At 38.3% G+C, this 13,784-nt stretch overlaps 1 protein-coding gene across 1 annotated transcript in view; it reads right to left on the reverse strand.

Annotated features, from left to right (window-relative positions):
• The window catches only part of Acat1 (Acetyl-CoA acetyltransferase 1), a 223,404-nt gene that overhangs the window by 192,759 nt on the left and 16,861 nt on the right, over positions 1 to 13,784 (reverse strand). Inside the window, exon 3 of the mRNA XM_090383498.1 lies at positions 8,757 to 8,874. Coding sequence (XP_090239624.1) covers positions 8,757 to 8,874 — 118 coding nt within the window. The remainder of the gene's footprint in view (positions 1 to 8,756; positions 8,875 to 13,784) is intronic.

Raw genomic sequence — 13,784 nt, forward strand, 5'->3', positions numbered from 1 at the left:
GACCGTACAGACAAGAATGCAGTTATATATCAGTCACAGCCTGCATTTTTCATGAGGCAGTCTTGTCTGAACAAACTGATTAATCACTATGATGCAGTAACAAAGGTACTGGATGCAAAACATAAAATACTGCACATAAACATAAAATAAACATGAAGTACATAAGAGACTGCTATACAAATATTAGCGGTTTGGAATTGCATCTAAAAAACTTGGTTTTTTCTTTCGATCTCAGTGTTACTTTTCTTCCAAGCAGCTGTTCACTCTGTACAAATTGCAAATCTGCCATACCATGGAATATTGTTCCCACATCTGGGGCGGTGCCCCCAAAACCTCTCTCAGGCTTCTCGATTCCATTCAGAAGAGGGCAGTTGGGTTAATTAATGATTCATCTCTAACTGGGTCCCTCCACTCGCTGTCTCATAGACGTACTGTTTCAGCTGCTTGCTTTTTCTACAGATACTTCCATGGGCACAGTTCTTCTGAATTGGCTTCTATAATTCCCACTCTCTCTTTCAAAACAGTCCGAACACGTGCTGCCACCAGCCAACATCCATTTACATACAGACTCCATTAGTGCTATCTAAGGTATACAGCAGAATAAAAATCATGATAACCCTTTACTCATGCAGATTTGGAATACCATGACTAAGCTAAATAGAAAGAAACAAGTAGTCATTTTTTTTTGGATCGTAAGATCACTCATCGGTGAAGACAGGATATTAGAGCTGGAAAAGGAATTAGAAAATGTGAATTGGAATATCATCAGTTTGGCTGAAACAAGAAGAAGAAATGAATCACTTATAAGTTTATCAAGTGGAAATCAGTTGTACACCAATGGAAACAGTGAAAGGAGCGACGGTGGAGTTGGGTTTCTGGTCCATAGAGATTTTAAAAACAACATTTTGGAATTCAAAAGTACATCACCACGGGTGTCAAGACTAATACTCAAGATTTCTAAGCGGTACAAGCTAAAGGTTATAATGATTTATGCACCAACATCGAGCCATGCTGATGAAGAGGTTGAAGAAATGTACACCGAAATTGAGAGTCTTCTAGATGAACAGAAAACCCACTACACTATTATTATGGGGGACTTCAATGCTAAGGTTAGAAAAAGACAAAACAGCGCAGAAAGGAGAACTATAGGAAATTTTGGAATTGGTAAAAGAAATGAAAGAGGTGAAAGACTTGTGGAATTTGAAGAATCTCAAGGACTGTCAGTAATGAACACTTTTTTCAAGAAAAGGGTGAACAGAAAGTGGACATGGAAGAGTCCAAATGGATTAACAACTAATGAAATCGACTTCATCCTCACTAACAGAAGATATATTGTGAATGATGTTACCATCCCGAATAAGGTAAATGTTGGAAGTGATCACAGAATGGTAAGATGCACACTTGATATAAATGTAGGAAAGGAAAGGAAAAAACTGACTCAAGTAAATAATACAAAGGTCTTTGAGATAACAGAAGAGGAGAAAAAGCAGTATGTACTGGAACTTAAGAACAAGTTTGATCTTCTGCAGACTGCTCAGGACCAAGTTATCGACGAGGAATATTACAACTTTCTGAAAGTGATAAAGCCCAAGAAACCTATAGGGAAAAAGCAATCCAAAGAAGAAAAAATTAGTCAAGAAACACTTGTCATGATGAACCAAAGACAACAAATGAAGAGGAAGAAAAATACTGACAGGGAGAAAAATTGAGTATACTCAGTTATGCAAAGCCATTAGAAAGAGACTCAGAGAGGACATAAGAAGATTTAACACAAGAAAAGTAGAACAAGCATTAAGGGAAAACAAAGGATTTAAATCAGCAGCCATGAGCAGTAATACAGAAAGACAAATGATACTGAAACTGAAGAATAGCAATGGTGTAATAAACAACAGAGAAGGCAAAATTCAAACAGCAGAAGACTACTATAGAGAATTATACAAGGAGCAGGGGAATGATGCCAGCAGTGGGGAAGATGGATTGCAAAGTAGCAATACATACGACATATCCGATATTCTTCCTGATGAGGTAGAACATGCATTGAAGAAAATGAAGAATCAGAAAGCCCTGGGGGAAGATGAAGTTACTGTAGAGTTGTTAAAATTGGGAGGAAGAGACATAACACAAAAACTGGCAAGGCTCTTCACAAAGTGCACTCGAAAAGGTGTGACGCCTAAGCAGTGGAATAATGCAATCATAGTTTTGCTGCATAAGAAAGGAGATAAATCAGAAATTGGAAATTATAGACCAATTAGCTTGTTATCCCACATCTACAAGTTGTTCACAAGGGTCATTACTAACAGATTAGAAAGAATACTTGATGAGAAACAACCGAAAGGGCAAGCTGGCTTTAGGACAGGATTCTCAACTATTTTTTTTTTTTTTTTGGCGCATAGGATTCTGTGGCCATAATGCACCTCCCAAGGTTTTTGTAGTACTTTGATCCAAGCCCGAGACGGGAATCGAACCCGCGACCTTTGGGTTGCCAGGCAGGCACTTTACCCATCCGGCTAGCCCGGTCGGCTTCTCAACTATGGATCACCTTCACGTAATATCACAGCTAATGGAGAAAGCAAATGAATATAAAACACCATTATGCCTGGCATTTGTGGATTATGAAAAAGGCATTTGACTCCATACAGCATAAGGCAATGTTTAGGGCACTGGAAAGACAAGGCATAGATACCCTATATATTATGATTTTGAAGAAAATATATGAGAGTGCTACCTCCTTTATTAGACTAGACAAAGACAGTAGGAAATTTAAAATCGAGAAAGGAGTTCGACAAGGAGACACAATATCTCCGAAGCTGTTTACTGCTGCCCTTGAGGAAGCTTTCAGAAGATTAGACTGGTCGCAGAAAGGAGTCAATGTGAACGGAGAGTACCTAAACCATTTACAATTTGCAGATGACATTGTGGTCATAAGCCACGATCCCAAAGAATTAGAGGAAGATCTTAATCAGTTATGCACAGTTAGTAAGGATTTTGCACTAAAGATGAATATGGCTAAAACAAAAGTAATGATGAACAAGTATGCCACAGAAAGGGAAATATTGATTGAAGGAGCAGTAATTGAAAAGGTGGAGTCATATACTTATCTGGGACAAGTTATTAGCTGTAATAATGATAAATGGCTGGAAGTCAAGAGAAGAATAAATTTTGGATGGGTATCATTGAGGAAATATAGTCACATACTGAAGAGCAATATCCCAGTTTGTCTGAAACATAAAACAATGAACCAATGTATACTCCCCACCATGACTTATGGAAGTGAAACTTGGGCACTCACCAAAAGAATGGAAGAGAAGCTGAGAACTACACAGCGAAGAATGGAACAAATTATATTGGGAATCAGACTGTTAGATAAGAAGAGAAACACACGGATTAGGCAGCAAACTCAAGTAAAGGACATTCTTATCAAAACTAAAGAACTAAAATGGTCTTGGGTAGGACACATAGCTGGAAGACATGATGACAGATGGACTAAGAAAATAACAGAATGGTATCCAAGAGGAGCTAGAAGAAAACCTGGAAGACAAAGGCGGAGATGGATAGATGAAATTCATGAGTTTGTGGGTAGTAAATGGATGTCCAGTGCTCAAAACAGAAGGAACTGGAAAGTTGCTGGAGAGACCTTCATCCTGCAGTGGATTGAAAATGGCTGATGATGATGTGGCTGTTCATTTCCTGACGGGATGTTTTGATGACAGAATATTTCTAATTGACATTCTGGATAATATCGGACTCTGTGTGTGTGTGTGTGTGTGTGTGTGTGTGTGTGTGTGTGTGTGTGTGTGTGTGTGTGTGTGTTTTTATTAAATTTTTTTAAGGAAAACATCAAACACGAGAAGTATTAGAACTTAGTATTAGTAACGGCCGCATGGTGCAAGAAAGCCTATGGCTTATGCTGCACCAGCAAAAAAAAAAAAAAAAAAAAAATCCGAACAAAACAATGATAAAAACAAAAAAAAAAAAATAAATAAAATAAATAACTAAATAATAATAATTAATAAAAAAAATAATAAAAGGAAATTAAACCTATCATCCTATGCGCTTCCCTTACCCGAAAGTACTATCCAGATGACCTTTGAATTTCCCCAAACTGTCGGCCTCTACCACCCATGAAGGCAACTTATTCCAGTAATTTATAACTCGCTGGCTAAAATAAAACTTCCTGCAGTCCAATCTAAACATTTCCCCCCGTAACTTGAATTTATGTCCCCTAGTTCTAGCATCATTTATAATCTTGAAAATTTTGTCCTCATTCATTTTGCTGATGCCTCTCAGAGCCTTAAACACCTCAATCAAATCTCCTCTAAGGTGTCTAGTTTCCAAACTCTGCAACCCACATATTCAAAGAGAGTTACCCTTCTTTGCACCCTTTCAAGAAGCTCGATGTCTTTCTTTAGGTGCGGTCTCCATATTTGAACACAGTATTCCAAGTATGGTCTAACATAAGCCTTATATAATGGGATTATCACATCCCTATCTCTACTTGCAAAAGTTCGATAGATCATCGATAGGACACCATGGGCCTTCCTTGCAACCTTTTTTTGACAATTACGTCATGAGAATATTCATATCTTGACAGTATTGCTATCAAACCCAGTACCTTATCCTCCAGTACTGGTATTAGTTGATAAGCTCAGCCAAGTGAATAAGTTTTTTGTGATGTTACGTTTCCCATGTTAATTACCTTTCATTTTGTGGATTAAGCATAGCTCCATTTTTCTGTACCATTATATCGTAGCTCCTAAGGTCTGAGTTGACAGTGATCATTAACTACTATACCAATTTTAACATCATCTGCAAATTTAGACATCACGCCCTCTATCCCTTCATCAATGTCGTTTATGAAAATTAAAAACAACAGTGGTCCTAATATTGATCCTTGGGGAACCCCACTTCTTACATCAACCCAATCTGAGGAATAGCCATTTATCACAACCCTCTGCCTCCTGCCCTGAAGCCATCCTTCTATCCATAACTTACAGTACTTAGTACCATGCATGAGTCGAAGGTTAAGAATATTGAAGATACTTGTTGACATTAGACTTTAATTTCTGCGACTGTAATTTTCAGGAAATATATGTAAAAGAAAATTGTCCCTTTACATGTACCCATGGGAATATCTACAGAAAAGGCATACAGCAACAGAAGGTTTATGAGACAGCGAATGGAATCTGCCTGCCCGCTTTTGAACGGAGTCTGAAAGCCCGAAAAAGGTTTTGGGGATACCCTCTCAAATGTGGGAATAATTGCATGGGTAGATTTGAGATTTGTAAAGTATAAGTAGTTGTTTAGATGAAAAGTAATGCTGAGCTTCCTCTGCATTTTAGATGCAGAGGAAGTACTATCTGCAATGTGCTTATACTAAGAGATTAGAGGTCAGAGTAATCCCTAACAGAAGTATGTGATTTAGTCTAGGAATTTGAATGTCGTCAAAATGATATTCATTCACATTCAGAACCAGTAAGTAGGTTGCTGCCCTATTTGCTGGATCTGAATCCCTGTGATTATTTCCTGAAAGAATAATTCACATACCATTTAACACATTTGTTGACACTTTATCTGCAAGCGTCCTTTCTGTATGCCTTGTGATGTTTCTTTTGGGGCACTAGAACAAGTAGGCACTGCTTTTTTAGTAAATGAAAGGGATTTTATCTGTGAAGAATCATCACTCCAAGTAACACCAGGCATCTGTTGTTTGTAGCATTCTGACATCAACAAATGCATCTGAACGAGACTCAGAATCTGTATCACTTGAATAGAATTCCATTTCAGTATCAGATGACATATTATAAATGTCATCAATATTATAAATGGCTGTGACTCCATTATAAAAACCCTTTAAGGTAAAATTTTATAAGAGAATAATTTTTACACAAAATCTTATCAGTAGACACAAACAATAAGGTGATGTTTTGTTTTTTTGCAAACTAAAGTAAAATTCAGCAGCATAATCATTAAAATTTTTGCCTTTTCTTCTTGTGGAAAATACTACACTAGATAAAATAATTTCAACATAAGCAAAGACACATGAAACTGTGAACCAAGTACACAACTTTTATAGTGTTCCCTAGAGAGTGAAATTGACACTAAGCAAAATTCCAGCAGCAATGCAAATAGCTCATGGTTCAATCACTGTGCCACTATCAAACAGTTGTCCATTTCATGTGCCTTTCCTTGTACAGAGCTCATTTATTAATTGCAACTGAATGGATTGCAAAACTGCATCGAGGCATAAAAACTGCGGTTCGTTTTTGCATAAGTTTGCATTCCAGCAGCAGAAGTGTTAAAGACTGAAATTCCAATTATGATAAACTTCAAATAACATATGCAAATAGTCTTGAACCCATAAGGATCGTATACTGAATATGTTTCTTTTTTTTAATAATAATTTCCCACTTTACAGTGTTTAATGACAATAAATGCACCAAAGAGCACATCAGAAAAAAAACAAAAAAAACGGGCATTCAACTTAGTTGTATCATTTTTTTGATAACCCTGTATATAAATAAAAGTTAAATTATTAATCCTTCCTATTTCTATTGTACAAAAATTTTGAAACTCAGTGGGAACATATCCCCCCTCCTTTCTTTCCTATTACTTTTTTAAGCATTTGCCATTCACAACTTCACCAGTTACGAGCTCATAACTCCCATGATCGAAAAGGAAAACTGTTGTCTTTATTCATGGCAAAATCATATCATATCATATCATATCACACTAAGCAAAAAACAATGCAGAAAAATTAAACATGTCTGTAATCAAGTCACAAAGGAAGTTAGCAAGGTAAGGCAGATTATGAGAAGTCTCTTGTGAAAAATGCAAAGAACAGCAGCAAAGACTTCTATGCTTATATTAACAGTAGAAGAAAGGGGTTGAATCATACTGGGCCACTTGATGTCAATGTGATAACTGTTGATGACCCTGCTCAGGTTGCTAAGAAATCTGAAAGGAAAGTGGAAGAAAAATTGTTGAAGCTAAACATAAAAAAAGTGCCTGGGGTGGACAGAATCTATCAAAATATATTAAGGGAGGCAACAAAGGCGGTAAGCAAAACCCTTAGTCATAATTATGAGAACATCCTTGTATTCAGGGGAGGTCCCCAGAGACTAGAAATGTGCAAATATATTCTCAATTCATAAAGGGGGAACAAAAGGCAACATAAGTAATTACAGACCTATTAGCTAGACATCTGTTCCAGGGAAAATAATGGAATCACTGGTTAAAGAAGTAATGCAGGACCATCTAGTCAAGTATGCAATTATACTACAATCGCAGCACAGATTTGTTAAAGGGTGGTCTTGTCTAACCAATCTGATAGGTTACTATGATGCAGTGACCAAGGAACTGGAGGCAAAAAATAATTTTGATATCATATACTTGGATTTCAGGAAGGCTTTTGATACTGTTGCACATAAAAAATTACCTTACAAACTGGAGCAATGGGGCATTACAGACAAGATACTGCTATGGAAAAAGGGATGGTTGAGTGGAAGACAGAGAGGGGTTATCAATGGGCACTGCTCTTCATGGACTACTGTTATTAGTGGAGTCCTCAGGCTTTGGTACTGGGCTCAGTGTTGTTTTCAATATTTATTAATGATATTGATGAAGGTATATCAGATTTAATATCTAAGTTTACAGACAATACAAAGATTGGCAGAATGGTTAATAACAGTGATCAGAGTGAGCTATTGCAATAAGATCTAGGAAAATTAAGCCAATGGACTGAGAAATGGCAGCTGATATAAGAAAATTACTGCATATGGGTAGCAGTAATCCTACAGTAACTTATCAACTGTGTGGTACTACATTCAGGGCAGTGGAAAATGACAAAGACCTGGGGGATAATTGTGCAGTCAGATGTGAAATTCTCTGAACAGTACAGAGAGGCTGCCAGGACAGCTCATGGTGTTTTGTCAATGATATACAAACTTTTCTAGTAGAGATAAGGAGGTGATTATCCCTGTTGTACATGATCATGGTTAGGCCTCATTTTGAGTACTGTGTACTGGTCTAGAGGCCTCACTTTAGGAAGGATGTAGGTCTGCTGGAATGGGCGCAGAGAAAGGCAACCAGATTGGTGAAGAGAAGTAAACGGTACTCTTATCTAGAAAGGCTTCACTTCTGCAAATTGCAGCATCTGGAGACACACACCTGCAGGGATATCTGATTGAGGTGTTTAAGGCTTTGAACAGATTGAGTAAGCTAAATGTTGATAGCATTCTTCCTCTTACTGAGGCTACACATATGAAGGGGCATAAATTCAAGTTGAGGAAGGATGGTTGCAGAATAGATGTGTGTGGAAGTTTGCCTTCAGCCAGCAGGTGGTTGATTGTTGGAAGACTTCCATTGTAGAAATGGATGGGTTGAATAAATTCAAGGAAGAACTACAGGTACAGATGGATGAAGGAGGGTGTGGATGGGTGAAGTGTGCAGTGTTTTTTTTTTTTTTTTTTTTTTTGGTTGATCCTATATAAGTCTTATGGCAAATATTACTTTAGTAAAGCATTTCAAGCAGTGGAAATATTTTCCTTGTGTACCTCATTAATAAAATTCCCTTCTGTTCTCATTTCTAACTGAAATCATCTTCACTTACTGATTAGAACAATATATCTGAGCAAGGCAAGTTAATTCAGTTCAGAACGTAACAATTAGATTTAGGAATATTTAAGCCAAATATTTATATCAACTTAAAAATACAAAAGAAAATTTAAATTTCTTAAATTATCAAAAACATTACTAACCTGCATTTTCTACAGATGCTTCAATGGCAATAGAGCCTAATTTTGGAGCAGAAAGCTCTGCTAAGCAACTTCGAAAAGACCCAATTGGAGTACGCACAGCTGATACAATTACCACTTCCTAGAGAAATATCTCTAGGTCAAAATTTTGGGATTATCCATCATAAATATTTTGCATAATTCAATTAAAAAAAAAAGTATTTTGTTGCATTATAAGATAATATTTGATGGTACTGAATATTTTTTGTAATTTAAATATCTAAAATAAATACAATAGTACGCTCAAAACATTAAGCCCATGAGTCACATGTCGGATGTCTCCACAAGTGGACACGTCCCACAGCAACAAGGAGGAATGTCACCAATGGGCACAGTATATATAGAGACAGCAAGAGTAGTGCCTGTCAGTTCATCAGAATGGAAAATGGGGTTCATCAGTACCAGTGTGGAGCTCTAGCAATGGAGAAAGAGAAGAACCTGATGAAGTTTGAACCATTAATGATTTTTGGTGCCAGAAAGGCAGGCCAGCACCTCAGTAACCGCATGCATTGTCAGCTGTTCAAGGGCTGCCATAGTGAAGGGAATAGTCTAAAGAGGAACAGACAACCACCCAATGTGAAAGGATGGGAAGGCCACCACTGGTTGAAATTGAGATGAATGGCAGTTGGCAAGTGCTGTCTGGGACAACAGACAGCTCATGATCCCTCAATTAACTACAACCAGACTGCACAGAGAAACATTTACAAGCACACTATCCATCAGACATGCTTGCAGATGGGCCTATGGAGTAGAAGACCTATTTGTGTGCCCACATTGATCAACCACCATAGACACCTCCACTTGCAGTGGGCAGGGAAGCAGCATTCATGGAAACTGGACGACTAGAAAAGTCGCCAGGGATGATGAATCAAGGTTCCTGCTCTCCATCGTGCTGATGAATGGATGAATATTCAACAGTGAGCAATTAACTCAGCAATCAACCCTCAATTAACTACAACCAGACTGCACAGAGAAACATTTACAAGCACACTATCCATCAGACACGCTTGCAGATGGGCCTATGGAATAGAAGACCTATTTGTGTGCCCACATTGATCAACCACCATAGACACCTCCACTTGCAGTGGGCAGGGAAGCAGCATTCATGGAAACTGGACAACTAGAAAAGTCGCCAGGGATGATGAATCAAGGTTCCTGCTCTCCATCGTGCTGATGAATGGATGAATATTCAACAGTCAGCAAGTGAACAGCTGCAATCAGACTGCAAAGATGAACAAAAGCAGGCAGCAGCAGTCTCATGGTTTGGGAGATGTCTTCATAGACCTCACCAGGTCCTCTCATCCCCACTGAACACACTCTATCACCATAATCCGCCTCAGCACTGTTTCAGACCAAGTTTTGTCCTACATGGTGACCACGTATCCAGATGGCACTGGACTCTTTCAACAAGACAATGTTGAAAGAGTCCAGTGCCAATTGGATACGTGTTACTTGTAGTTCACTGTTACAAGGTCTGCATTGTGCAGGAATGGTTTGAGGATCGCATCCAATCATTTTGTGTGCTCCTTGGCTGTTAAATCCCCCCCCCCTGACATCAATCCAAACAAACATTTGCATGCAGCAGACCTCAGAATTTGCTAGTCCATGACAGTGCCTCACTCCATTGCTGAACTTAGGGATGTCCTTTCACAATCTCATGGAGTCGATGCCATGTTGGGCATGAGTGGTTTTCATATTGAAAAGCAGCCCAACACGCTATTAGGTAAGTGGTGATAATGTTTTGGCTCATGAGTTTATTATATATAAACAGCATTATGAGTAACACTCAACAATGAAAGAAATCAAATATTACAATTTATATTTGAATGCCAATTAATAAATTATGTACAACCCTCTATAATAAAAGTATATACTACTTCTAATTTAATTAATTGAAGCCAATGGCCAGTAAAATTGCAAGGTTCGATCTATCTATTTGCAAACTATAGTTGCTAAATAAAATAATTAAAATGTATCGAATGCATATGTTTGTCTTTAAATCTAGTCACTTATGGTTGTTGTAGACACTCTTAGATGCCGAACCAGAACAAGGTATTTCTGCATCCAAGGCAGTTCTTCAGAATCGCATCTCACTTCTGCAACTGAGAGAGTAGGTCAGAAGTATCCCCACCTCCTCTCCAAATGTCATGCAAACTTATGCCATTAAATACCACAATTCTTGAGACTGAGATAGGTGTCTCAGTTACTATACCCTCATTCTGGCGCTGCTTCAAAGGATGTAACTAATTTAGTATTTGTATTTTAACCTCAACCATTTTCATCTGATAACTTAAAATGGCGATTACTATCATTTATTTTGCTTATCTTTATACAGCATACCGACTATGTATTTCACTGTAGACTGTATGGATTTTAATGTCACTACTATTTTACCTCATTTATCTAATATACCGTAAATATATTTTAACCTAATTTGAATATTAATAATATGTGATTTACTAAACAGATAAAGGAAGTAGCCTGACTCACATAATTTTGGGTTGATTAATTAAGTATATTCTTTGGCTAATTAATTAATATTATTTAGTTAACAGCGTAAGAAATTTATGTTGTTCACTTATGCTTACAATAAAACAAAATATAATCGAGAAGAAATCACATGACCAGAAAATTAAGCCAATTCTGCCCAGACACGATAGGAGGGATTATATGCTCAACCTTGTGGATTACCTCAAAACTTGAGGGAATCTGCAAGGCCCAGAGGGAATTTTTATCAGCATGGCCCGCACTTGTAGGTAGAAAGAATCTATTTTGTGGAGATGGTATTCACTTGAACAAAAGTGGTGCAAGGATTTCTGCCAGTATCACTAAGAATACCATAAGGGTTTAGGGAAACTGCTAGTTAGGGAACAGAAGGGTAATAGATCCACATTTATCTGATGATATGGATCAAAATAATGCTTGCACTCACCACAAGAATTCTTGTTTGTTGCTGCAACAGCCAATGTAGTAGTAGTAATAGTGGCATGTGATGCAAGAAAGCAAATGTATGAGTTTATGCAGCATCAGCCAAAAAAAAAAAAAAAAATCACACAATTCCCTCCAAATGCCTGTCCAGTACCTCTTTAAATTTATTTAACCTATCAACTTCCACAATGACAGATGGAAGTTTGTTCCAGCAATTAACCACACGCTGGGTAAATGCAAATTTCCGCACATCTATTCTATATCTTGCTTTTCTTAATTTGAATTTATGCCCTCTTAGGTTCGTAATCTGAACAAGTGAAAGGATCCCATCAGAATTCAGCGTGCTCAACCCATTCAAGGCCTTATACACCTCAATTGGATCACCGCGCAGGTGCCTAGTCTCCAGCCCCCCCTGAAGATAGCAACATTTCAAATGAGTGGGAATTTAAAGCTAGGAAAATAAACCTAAATAACTTCAAAATATATGTCAGGGTAGTAGTTAAGACTATAGAAGAATACTTAGCTTTAACTTTGTCTACAGTAATATCAGGAGTGTTGTCAATAAAACAACTGAATTTGAACTCCTGGTTAAGACAACTAATGCTAACATAATAAGGCTAACAGAAACGTGGTGCCACATGGAAATTGGGGATGACGAGTTTCACTACAGTATGTATAATGTATTTTAAGAAAGATGGGGAAGACAGAAGGGATGGCAAGATGATGCTACTTAACAAAAGCAGCCTGAGTGCAAAAAGAACTTTTGCTAAGTCTGAATTTACATCTGCCAACACAGAATCTGTGTAGTATGAGTTAGTTGGAAGCAAAGGTATAATGAGAGTGGAAGTAATACATAAACCAGAAGGTTGTGAAGAGCATGGAAAGAGTTCTCTACGTGTAGATGGAATAGTCAAGCAAGTGTGAATGTCTTAATATGGGTATCAATCTGCCCCAGAGAGAATGGAATAAGTGGGAAGGGAAACTCACCATGAGGAATAATATTTTATATAAACTACATGTTTATTATCAGCATGTTAGAGAAAATACTAGGGGGGGGGAAATATTCTTTACCTCATCATTACTCATGAATCAGATGATGTTACAGAGTTTAAAGTAGAGGAACCATTGTCAGATAAGGTGTAAAGTGTAAGGTATATTGATGTCATGCGGCACCAGGGGTTTCCCCCATCTCCGCGTTGCTTTCATTGTGGGTGTACCAGTTTGCTACGAATGCCAGAGATTTAAAAGTGTGTGGGTATTGTACATGTGTAATGTCGTGTACCGTTGTTCATCTGGTCATTTAGCCACTGGGCCCCTGCTGGAGCACAACGTTGCCCCACCTTCACCCCGTGGAGGCAGACCAGGAACCCAGTAGACTTAGTTACTCTGGCAGGTCCTGCCGCTTAGTTTCCTGAGATTTCGGCAGCTAGGACCTAAAAAAAAATCATAATATGTATGTGTATATACTCATTTCACTTGTCTGCATACACCATACGTTGTATGCCTATACACACCGCTGGGGGGTTTGATATTACGTAGATGGATAGGCCGAGACTGGGCAAAGATTATTTTGAGTGTTGTTAAATTTAGTGTGAGGGGTGTTCGCGTTGTATATAGATAGAGTAGGAAGGGAGACAGAAGACTGGGGGGTAAAGATAGAAATATGGGAGCGATAGAGGAGATGTCCCCAGTTGGTCAGTGAGGCATGCCCATGCCTCAACAGAGAGGAAAGGGGGGGGGTTCGGGAGACAAGGAGTCTCTGCCCCGTCGCGGTAGGGTTGGAAAGGAATTGAGTCAGGTGCTCGATTCTGATCCCCAATGAGTCTTGATGGCAGTGAAGCTGCATCGTTCAGGTCCATGTGGCCCTTTTGCAGATTTAGGGTTCAGTCAGTCGCAGAGTTGTAGACCATGTCCTTTTATTCTCGTTGAAGGTATGGAATTTGTTGTGGGAATAGGCTTGTCCCATTTAGTTTCCAGTTGTGTTGTTATTTGCTTGTTGGGCTAGTGTGGCTTAGCGTCTGTTAAACAGTTTCTGTGCAAATTCGGTGAATGCCACATATGGTC

This window comes from Mastigoproctus giganteus, chromosome 1 (genome assembly GCF_048544385.1).
Source record: "Mastigoproctus giganteus isolate SK-2022 chromosome 1, ASM4854438v1, whole genome shotgun sequence".
Taxonomy (NCBI): Eukaryota; Metazoa; Arthropoda; class Arachnida; order Uropygi; family Thelyphonidae; genus Mastigoproctus; species Mastigoproctus giganteus.